Source organism: Nansenia antarctica, assembly GCF_963989245.1.
Source record: "Nansenia antarctica genome assembly, chromosome: 6".
In the NCBI taxonomy this organism is placed as follows: Eukaryota; Metazoa; Chordata; class Actinopteri; order Argentiniformes; family Microstomatidae; genus Nansenia; species Nansenia antarctica.
This window is the reverse complement of record NC_137676.1, coordinates 32578446-32588445: the sequence shown is the minus strand read 5'-3', so window position 1 is coordinate 32588445 and position 10000 is coordinate 32578446. Positions and strand designations below refer to the sequence as shown.

The following is a 10000-nucleotide window of genomic DNA, read 5'->3' as shown; positions in this document are numbered from 1 at the left end:
TGAGTCATGAAGAACTGTTTAGTGATGTAGAGCCCTTGCCGATATCTGCACCCTCCTCTAGTCCCCCTCCCTCCCTATCTCATCTCCCCCCCTCCTCTCCTCCTCACCCCCTCCTCTCCTCTTCCCCCCCTTTCTCTCCTCTCCCTCCCTTCCCTTCCTCATCTGTGATTCGCTCCTGGCCCTGCTCGCCCCGCCCCGTGTGGGCGGAGTCTCGTGAGGTCACAGCCCGTCTCTACTCCTCCCTGCAGCGAAGCAGAGAGGTCAGAGGTCAATCCTCACCTGACCACGCCCCCACACACAGGTAACCTCAACTACACTTCTACAGGTGTTCTAGAGGGGTTCTAGATGTGTTCTACAGCGATTCTGGAGGTGTTCTACAAGTGTTCTAAAGGTGTTCTACAGGTGTTCTAGAGGTGTTATTAATGGTTCTAGATGTGTTGTAGAGTGTTCTAGGGGGTTCTAGAGGATTATAGAGGGTTCTAGGGGGTTCTAGAGGGTTCTAGGAGGTTCTAGAGGGGTTCTGGTACTGGAGGTTTGAGTGTATGTGTGTCTGCAGGCAGGTGTCCTTCCTGCTGTCCTCCCCAGGGAAGGAGCTGGAGATGGCTGAACTCACCCCCTCTGTCTCCCCCATGGCTGCCCTCACCCCCTCCTCCGGGGGGAGACAGAGGAGGGACATGGCAGAGGAGGAAGAAGAGGAGGAGGACAGAGATGGAAGCATGATGTCGGAGGAGATGAGTGTGAATCTACAGACCAGCATAGACAACACTAGCAGGCTCACGGTAATGTGTGTGTGTGTGTGTGTGTGTGTGTGTGTGTGTGTGTGTGTGTGTGCATACACACAGGTGAATTCTAATCCTAAATTTACATACCCCTTAGCCAAATACATTTGCAACGTTTTTCACAATTCCATTTAATCCTAGTAAACATTCCCTGTCTCAGGGCCTAACCCTAACCCTAAGAATGTCAGAATAGTAGATAGATATTTTAGTTCAGCTTTTATTTCTCATCACATTCCCAGTGGGTCAGAAGTTTACATACACTTATAGTATTTGGTAGCATTGCCTTTAAATATTTTTACTTGGATCAGTTATTTTTGGTAGCCTTCCACAAGCTTCCCACAATAAGTTGGTGGAATTGTGGCCCATTCCTCCCGACAAAGCTGGTGTAACTGAGTCAGGCTTGTAGGCCTCCTTGCTCTCACACGCTTTTTCAGTTCTGCTCACAAATGTTCTATTCTAAGATTGAGGTCAGGGCTTTGTGATGGCCACTCCAATACCTTGACTTTGTTGTCCTTAAGCCATTTTGCCGCAACTTTGGAAGTATGTTTGGGGTCTTTGTCCATTTGGAAGACCTGAGCTTTAACTTCCTGGTGTCTGATGTTGCTTCAATATATCCACATAAATGTCCATCCTCATGATTCCATCAATTTAGTGAAGTGCACCACCCCCACGACATGATGCCATCCCTTGCTTCACAGTTGGGATGGTGTTCTTCGGCTTGCAAGCCTCCCCCTTTTTCCTCCAAACATAACAATGGCCATTAAGGCCAAACAGTTTTCAGTTTTGTTTCATCAGACCAGAGGACATTTCTACAAGTAGTAAGATCTTTGTCCCCATGTGGAGTTGCAAACCGTGGTCTGGCTTTTTTATGGAGGTTTTGGAGCAGTGGCTTCTTCCTTGCTGAGCGGCCTTTCAGGTTATGCTGATATAGGACTCCTTTTACTGAGGACACTTCTGTACCTGTTTCACTCCAGCAGCTTCACAAGGTCCTTTGCTGTTGCTCTGGGATTGATTTGCACTTTTCGCACCAAAGTACGTTCATCTCTAGGAGACAGAATGCGTCTCCTTCCTGAGCGGTATGACAGCTGCATGGTCCCGTGGTGTTTATACTTGCGTACTATTGTTTGTACAGATGAACGTGGTACCTCCAGGTTTGGATATTGCACCCAAGGATGATCCAGACTTGTGGAGGTCTTTTTTTTCTGAGGTCTTGGTTGATTTCTTTTGATTTTCCCATGATGTCAAGCAAAGAGGCACTGAGTTTGAAGGTAGGCCTTAAAATACATCCACAGGTACAGCTTCAAGTGACTCAAATGATGACAATTAGCCTATCAGAAGCTTCTAAAGCCATTACATCATTTTCTGGAATTTTCCAAGCTGTTTAAATCCAGTCAACTTAGTGTATGTAAACTTCTGAGTCACTGGAATTGTGATATAGTGAATTATAAGTTAAATAATCTGTCTGTAAACAATTGATGGAAAAATTACTTGTCTCATGAACAAAGTAGATGTCCTGACCGACTTGGCAAAACTATAGTTTGTTAACATGAAATCTGTGGAGTGGTTAAATAACGACTCAACAATATATATAGTGTTGATGTTACATATATCTAAATGATCTATATATGGATGTGTGTGTTGTAGAACGGTAGAAGACACATTCAGGACATGGAGAACGTCAGAGCTCACCTTCAGACCATGCTGAGACCCACACACACACTGGAGGGTAAGATACACACACACACACACACACACACACACACACGCACACACACACACACACACACACACATATACACACACTGGAGGGTAATACACACACTTACACACTTACACACTTACACACACACACACACGCACACACACACACACACACACACACACACACACACACACACACACACACACTGGAGGGTACGACATACACACTCACACACACACACACACACACACACACACACACACACACACACAGAGGTTGGTGTACTGACACGACTAGAGATGGGAATTGAGAACCGGTTCCAGTTGAGACCATGTATCAAATGGTCCGATCCATCTGAACCAGACACCTCTGAGGTTATAGACCCATCTGAACCAGACACCTCTGAGGTTATGGACCCATCTGAACCAGACACCTCTGAGGTTATAGACCCATCTGAACCAGACACCTCTGAGGTTATGGACCCATCTGAACCAGACACCTCTGAGGTTATGGACCCATCTGAACCACACACCTCTGAGGTTATAGATCCATCTGAACCAGACACCTCTGAGGTTATAGACCCATCTGAACCAGACACCTCTGAGGTTATAGACCCATCTGAACCACACACCTCTGAGGTTATAGACCCATCTGAACCAGACACCTCTGAGGTTATAGACCCATCTGAACCAGACACCTCTGAGGTTATAGACCCATCTGAACCAGACACCTCTGAGGTTATAGATCCATCTGAACCAGACACCTCTGAGGTTATGGACCCATCTGAACCAGACACCTCTGAGGTTATAGACCCATCTGAACCAGACACCTCTGAGGTTATGGACCCATCTGAACCAGACACCTCTGAGGTTATAGACCCATCTGAACCAGACACCTCTGAGGTTATAGATCCATCTGAACCGTAAGCCTAAAGGTGTTCTAGAGGTTCTTTTTTATTTTTGAATAAGAATCACATTTGTGGTTTTCTTTTGTTGCTTGTGTGTTCGACACCATCTTACCGTTGATTCGCAAGGCATTTTTGGAGATTTCTCATATCATGGCCTCATTTAGCCCTACCACTTGGCCCTACCCCTCTATTCCAACAAGAATCAGGACACCCTACCCCTACACGTGAACACACACAATGGTGGGGTAGGTCTAAATTGTGGGGGCAAGGGGTGTATTGGGATTGGGGCTTTAATGTCATATCCTGTTGAAGTTGATGTAATTCTCTGTGTTGTCCAGCAGGTGACGACAGAGATGCAGGAAGGCGGAGCCCTGACCTGTCCTTCACCAGCGACAACACCTCCCAGCTGCTCTGGTAACACACACACACACACACACACACACACACACACACACACACAGTGTGACGTTGATAGAGCGGCCTCTTAGTTTTTAGTTTTTATAAATCATAGTCATAACGGATGGAAGAAACATACATATAATCACCCCCCCTCTCCTCCCCCCCTCCCCTCTCTCTCTCCCCCCCCCCCTACCCCCTTCAGTAATGTAACAGGAGGGATAGAGGACTTGTTCCCCAGGTATTCTTCTCGTCTGCGTTCTGAAGCTCTGTTGCCCCCGGAGACGACCATGCTGTTGCCCCCGGAGACGACCATGCTGAGAGACCACCTAGACAGAGAGAGGACCAGACGCAAGGTAAAAAACACACACACACACACACACACACACACACAAACACACTACCACACACACACACACACACACACACACACACACACACACACACACACACACACACCTGCTGCTCTTCCATGTCCATGTCCATGTCTCTCCTCTTCTCCTTTTTGTGTGTGTGTGTATGTGTGTGGTGTGTGTGTGTGTGTGTGTGTGTGTGTGTAGCAGTGTGAGGGCCAGGTGATGGGGTTACAGAGTAGATGTCTGGAGCTGCAGCAGCGATTGTCTCTGGCCGTGTCAGCTGACAGGAAGAAGGACATCATGATCGAACAGCTGGACAAGGTATGGACACACACACACACACACACACACACACACACACACCACACATTAGGATTGGGCGGTTTTAATTTTTTGATACCGGGAAACCGCGACTCAAAATCACATTGTTGTCGGCTTTGGCTCTTTGACTGAGCCGCCAATTTCAAATTATTCTGTCTCGTCCTTTTTTGCGAACCTGCTCGAACACTTTCCACAAGCAGTAGGGAAACATGCGCTTCAAATAAATAAATAAATACACTGCTCCAAAAAATTAAGGGAACACTTAATCATCACAGTAACACCAAGTCTTAATCTTCTCAGTAACACCAAGTTTTAATCTTCTCGGTATAACACCAAGTCTTAATCTTCTCGCTATAACACCAAGTCTTAATCATCACAGTAACACCAAGTCTTAATCATCACAGTAACACCAAGTCTTAATCATCACAGTAACACCAAGTCTTAATCTTCTCAGTAACACCAAGTCTTAATCTTCTCAGTATAACACCAAGTCTTAATCTTCTCGCTATAACACCAAGTCTTAATCATCACAGTAACACCAAGTCTTAATCATCACAGTAACACCAAGTCTTAATCATCACAGTAACACCAAGTCTTAATCATCACAGTAACACCAAGTCTTAATCTTCTCAGTAACACCAAGTCTTAATCTTCTCGGTATAACACCAAGTCTTAATCATCACAGTAACACCAAGGGCCCTATTATGCACTTCATAAGTCTTAAGCAATAAGACGAGGCGGTAGATCTAAACGTAAGACGTGGAGGCGTGGTCAAGGCCACTTTGCTATTATGCGTGCGGTAGTGGGCGCCTAAAACCCGGCGCTAAGCAAAGAAATTAGTCATGGGTGTGTTTTTGGCGTCTTCTCAATCAACCCAATCAGCGTGCCAGGTGCCCTTTAAGAACCGGCTGCGTTGAGTCATTAGCGCTATGCTATTATGGAAGTCCTAAGAAGGAGGTCAGCGCGCTTCTCTGCCTCTCCCTTTTGAAATAAAGCATTTATACTGTGACCGTAATTGACGTCTTGCCGTGGAGCCACGTGCGTGTTCATGTGTGCCCACATGCATGCGCAAACCGCGGAGGCGCGCTCGTGTTTCAAAACGTGCATGAAGTCTAAACTTAAGAACTTTTCAAACCACTAGCGCTAGGAGCAAAGTCAGATCGCATAATAGCAGGGGCGCCTAGTGCACTTCATTAACATATGAACACTCCCACAATTAGTAATATATGCACGGGAGTATTACGTCTTATGTGTGGGCGCCTATCGACACCGGCATAATAGCAGTAGCGCGTATGAAGCGCATAATAAGGGTGGGGTCTTAACCTGGCGGTGCGTCTTAATTAAGACTTAAGACGGCAAGTTAAGAAGTGCATAATAGGGCCCCAAGTCTTAATCATCAGTATAACACCAAGTCTTAATCATCGCAGTAACACCAAGTCTTAATCATCACAGTAACACCAAGTCTTAATCATCACAGTAACACCAAGTCTTAATCATCACAGTATAACACCAAGGGTGAATCCCAATTCACCACTCCGGCTCCCTTTTCACCCCTTCAGCTCAATTTTGCGCGTTCACGTGTAGCCGTAGTGGCGTCCCAATTCATTACTCATTTAGGGTTAGGGGGAGGGTTAGGGTTTTCCATGGCTCCATTTGGAGAAAATCTTGACCCTCGTTCGATTCGGAGCCATGAGACTCCCTTCCGGCATGCATTGCGAATCATCTACAGAAATGTTCTTTTCGCTCTCGTAATACGGAAGCGAGCCTGAAATGTCATTTACTTTTTCTGGAATTACTTGTAATTAAAGACTTGAAAAATTATTATAACCATCATATTATCTTAGTTTAATGTCATTTCAATGCATTATAGACCTTTTCTTTACAACAAGCATAACAAAAAAAGATCGCTATTATTTACATTTACATTTTACATTTTTGGCATTTAGCAGACGCCTTATTCCAAAGCGACTTACAATCAATACATTTGAATACTAAGCATGTGAATCAGCAGTCCACCATTCGTTGCAGGAAGAGTACTCTAGCTCGGGCCCGGGGCCACTGATAGAAGGAAAAACCTTCTCCCTATTATCGCCTTCTACTAATTTTTTTTTTTTTTTTTAAATTACTGGAGAAACTGAGAAACAGTACAAGGGGGGGCAATAGAAGTTCTTAGGGACACAGTAGAGGGGAAAGCGGGTGTCTTTAGGAGACGTAGTGGTGAGGGTCAGAAGATGTCTCAGGAGGAGCAGTTAAGATGTAACCTGAAGAGATGGGTCTTCAGTCTACGACGGAAGATGGGTAGTGACTCTGCCGTTCTGACAGCCGTGGGGAGCTCATTCCACCAGCGGGGAGCCAGTGTTGTGAAGAGACGTGATCGGGCAGCCCGACTGCTGTGTAGAGGAGGTGGGGCCAGTCGGCCAGCCGAGGTGGAGGAGCGGAGTGAGCGGGCAGGGGTTTGGGGGGTTGCCATTTCCTTCAGGTAGGCAGGGGCTGTCCCTTTAGCTGCCTGGTATGCAAGCACCAGGGTCTTGAATCTGATGCGAGCTGCTATCGGGAGCCAGTGCAGGGTGCGAAGGAGAGGGGTGACATGCGAGTATTTGGGGAGGTTGAATACCAGCCGGGCAGCAGCATTCTGGATGAGCTGCAGAGGTCTAATGGCTGAAGCGGGGAGCCCAGCCAGGAGTACATTGCAGTAATCCAGGCGGGAGATGACCAGTGCCTGGGTCAAGAGTTGCGCTGCCTCTCTGGTAAGGAATGGTCGTATCCTTCTGATGTTGTAGAGGAAGAATCTGCAGGAGCGAGCCGTTGCTGCAATGTTCTCCGCACAGGAAAGTCGGTTATCCAGGATCACTCCAAGGTTCTTGGCTGTCAGGGAGGGGGTTACAGTAGAGTTCTCCACTGTGATGGAGAAGTCTTGGAGAGGGCAGGCTTTCCCGGGAATGAAGAGGAGCTCGGTCTTGTTAAGATTGAGCTTGAGATGGTGGTCAGCCATCCAAGTTGAAATGTCAGCGAGACATGCTGAGATACGGGTTGCCACGTGTGTACATCAGACGGGGGGAAGGACAGGAAGTGTTGAGTGTCGTCTGCGTAGCTGTGGTAGGAGAGCCCATGTGAAGAGATTACCGAGCCAAGAGACTTGGTGTAGAGGGAGAAGAGTAGGGGCCCGAGGACGGAACCCTGGGGTACTCCAGTGGAGAGGGTTCGTGGAGAAGATAGCGATTCTCTCCAGGTCACCTGGTAGGAGCGGCCCGCCAGGTAGGAAGAAAACCAGGAGTGTGCGGTGCCAGAGATGCCCAGGTCTGAGAGGATGGAGAGAAGGATCTGGTGATTGACTGTGTCGAAGGCAGCAGACAGGCCAAGGATAATGAGAACAGAGGAGAGGGAGGAAGCTTGGGCAGAGTGGAGGGCTTCCGTGACAGCAAGGAGCGCAGTCTCAGTGGAATGCCCAGCCTTGAAGCCGGATTGGTGGGGGTCTAAGTGATCCATCTTCCGGAGATAGTCAGTCAGTTGTTTAGATGCCGCGCGTTCAAGGGTTTTGGAAGGGAAGGAGAGAAGGGATACAGGTCTGTAATTGTGGACAGATGATGAGTCAAGGGTAGGTTTCTTGAGGAGAGGCTTGACTCTGGCTATTTTGAAGGCCGCTGGGACAGATCCAGTGGATAGGGAGGAGTTGATTAGGGTGGTAAGGTAAGGAAGGATCTCGGCGGAAATGGATTGGAGAAGGGGGGAGGGGATGGGGTCAAGAGGGCATGTGGTTGCCCGCTTTGATGTGATATGTGTGAGAATCTCATCGGGGGAGAGGGGGGAAAAAGATGACAATCCAGAGATCGAGTGTCGAGGGGAGAGTTTGGAAGGGGTGTTAGCATTGTTAGTGGGAACAGTGTTAGCATTGTTAGTGGGAGGAGGGAGCGGTGGGGGGAAAAAGGTGCTGTTGATGTCGTCCACCTTTTTTTCAAAGTAGGTGACAAAGTCATCGGCGGACAGGGAGGAAGGAGGAGGGGGAGGAGGTGGATTAAGGAGTGACCGACTTCTTAAGAAGTCGGTCGGCGCGCATGCGCAAACCGCGGAGGCGCGCTCGTGTTTCAAAACGTGCATGAAGTCTAGCGCCTAAGAACTTTTCAAACCACTTCTTAGCGCTAGGCGCAAAGTCAGATCGCATAATAGCAGGGGCGCCTAGCGCACTTCATTAACATATGAACACTCCCACAATGAGTAATATATGCACGGGAGTCTTACGTCTTATGTGTGGGCGCCTAGCGACACCTGCATAATAGCAGTAGCGCGTATGAAGCGCATAATAAGGGTGGCGGTAGGTCTTAACCTGGCGGTGCGTCTTAATTAAGACTTAAGACGGCAAGTTAAGAAGTGCATAATAGGGCCCCAACTCCCCAAGTCTTAATCATCTCAGTATAACACCAAGTCTTAATCATCTCAGTATAACACCAAGTCTTAATCATCTCAGTATAACACCAAGTCTTAATCATCTCAGTATAACACCAAGTCTTAATCATCACAGTATAACAACAAGTCTTAATCATCACAGTATAACAACAAGTCTTAATCATCACAGTAACACCAAGTCTTAATCATCAGTATAACACCATGTCTTAATCATCTCTGGCCTCTTTCACACCGGCAGTTCCGAACGCCGGTTCGCGTTCGCGTGCCGAAACCTCAGAACGTTGGCGATGTCTGGCGAACGAGCCCGCGTTCATACCAGTGTATTGTTCGCCAGACAGCGCCAACGTTCGGAGGTTTCGGCACGCGAACGCGAACCGGCGTTCGGAACTGCCGGTGTGTAAGCCCTAACAGTAACACCAAGTCTTAGGCCCAATCCCGATTCCCTTTTCTACCCCTATGGCTTGTTTTCGAGTGCCACTCGATTTTGAGCCAAGGCCTCGGAACAGAGCCACAAGCCATAGTGGTTGAAATCTTTCCCTATGAAATGGGACAACCCTTCAAGACCCTGATACGTCATCAGTAGTATCATAGAAAAGCATTGACTCTCGCGATTCATTCACAACTTAGGTTTTACGCTATCAATCGATCAAACAAGTAATAAAATAAAAAAGAACAATGCTTAATTATCAGACCATGACAGAATAACGGCGCTCTAACCTGTATGCAACCTGTGCTCCTATCCTGCCAGTCTGCACTGATATAGGACAACAGTGCAACAACTTCGCGGCTGAACTTTACGGCATCATATGCCATCAAAGGGAAACATGGAAAAATGCATGAGCGCAGATTTATTTTTATGGCGTTCCGAAATCCGATGTGACAGGAACGCTGGAGAAACAGCCGCTGTCCACTGCATTAGTCAACTACATGCTCCTTGAGTCTCCCGCTCACTGCTCTCCATCTAAAATGGCACATCCATCAATAATATTTGATTTCGATTGCGGGTTGTTTTGGTTTAATAAGTGCCGCTATACAGCTATATCATCATATACCATCAAGGGGGGGAAATGTTACATGGAACTAGGTCAAAACGCACAAGTTATCATGCAAAAATCAGCCTAATGTTAGATAGATAACT

At 47.2% G+C, this 10000-nt stretch overlaps 1 protein-coding gene across 1 annotated transcript in view; it reads left to right on the top strand.

Moving 5' to 3' along the window:
* cntrob (centrobin, centrosomal BRCA2 interacting protein) overlaps window positions 1–10000 on the top strand; it is a gene marked incomplete at its 3' end in the record, with an annotated part of 27732 nt that overhangs the window by 603 nt on the left and 17129 nt on the right. Inside the window, exons 2-8 of the mRNA XM_080534358.1 lie at window positions 1–301; window positions 557–659; window positions 732–779; window positions 2424–2505; window positions 3730–3802; window positions 3990–4140; window positions 4345–4461. The exon at window positions 1–301 is cut by the window's left edge and continues 12 nt beyond it. Coding sequence (XP_080390484.1) covers window positions 1–301; window positions 557–659; window positions 732–779; window positions 2424–2505; window positions 3730–3802; window positions 3990–4140; window positions 4345–4461 — 875 coding nt within the window. The remainder of the gene's footprint in view (window positions 302–556; window positions 660–731; window positions 780–2423; window positions 2506–3729; window positions 3803–3989; window positions 4141–4344; window positions 4462–10000) is intronic.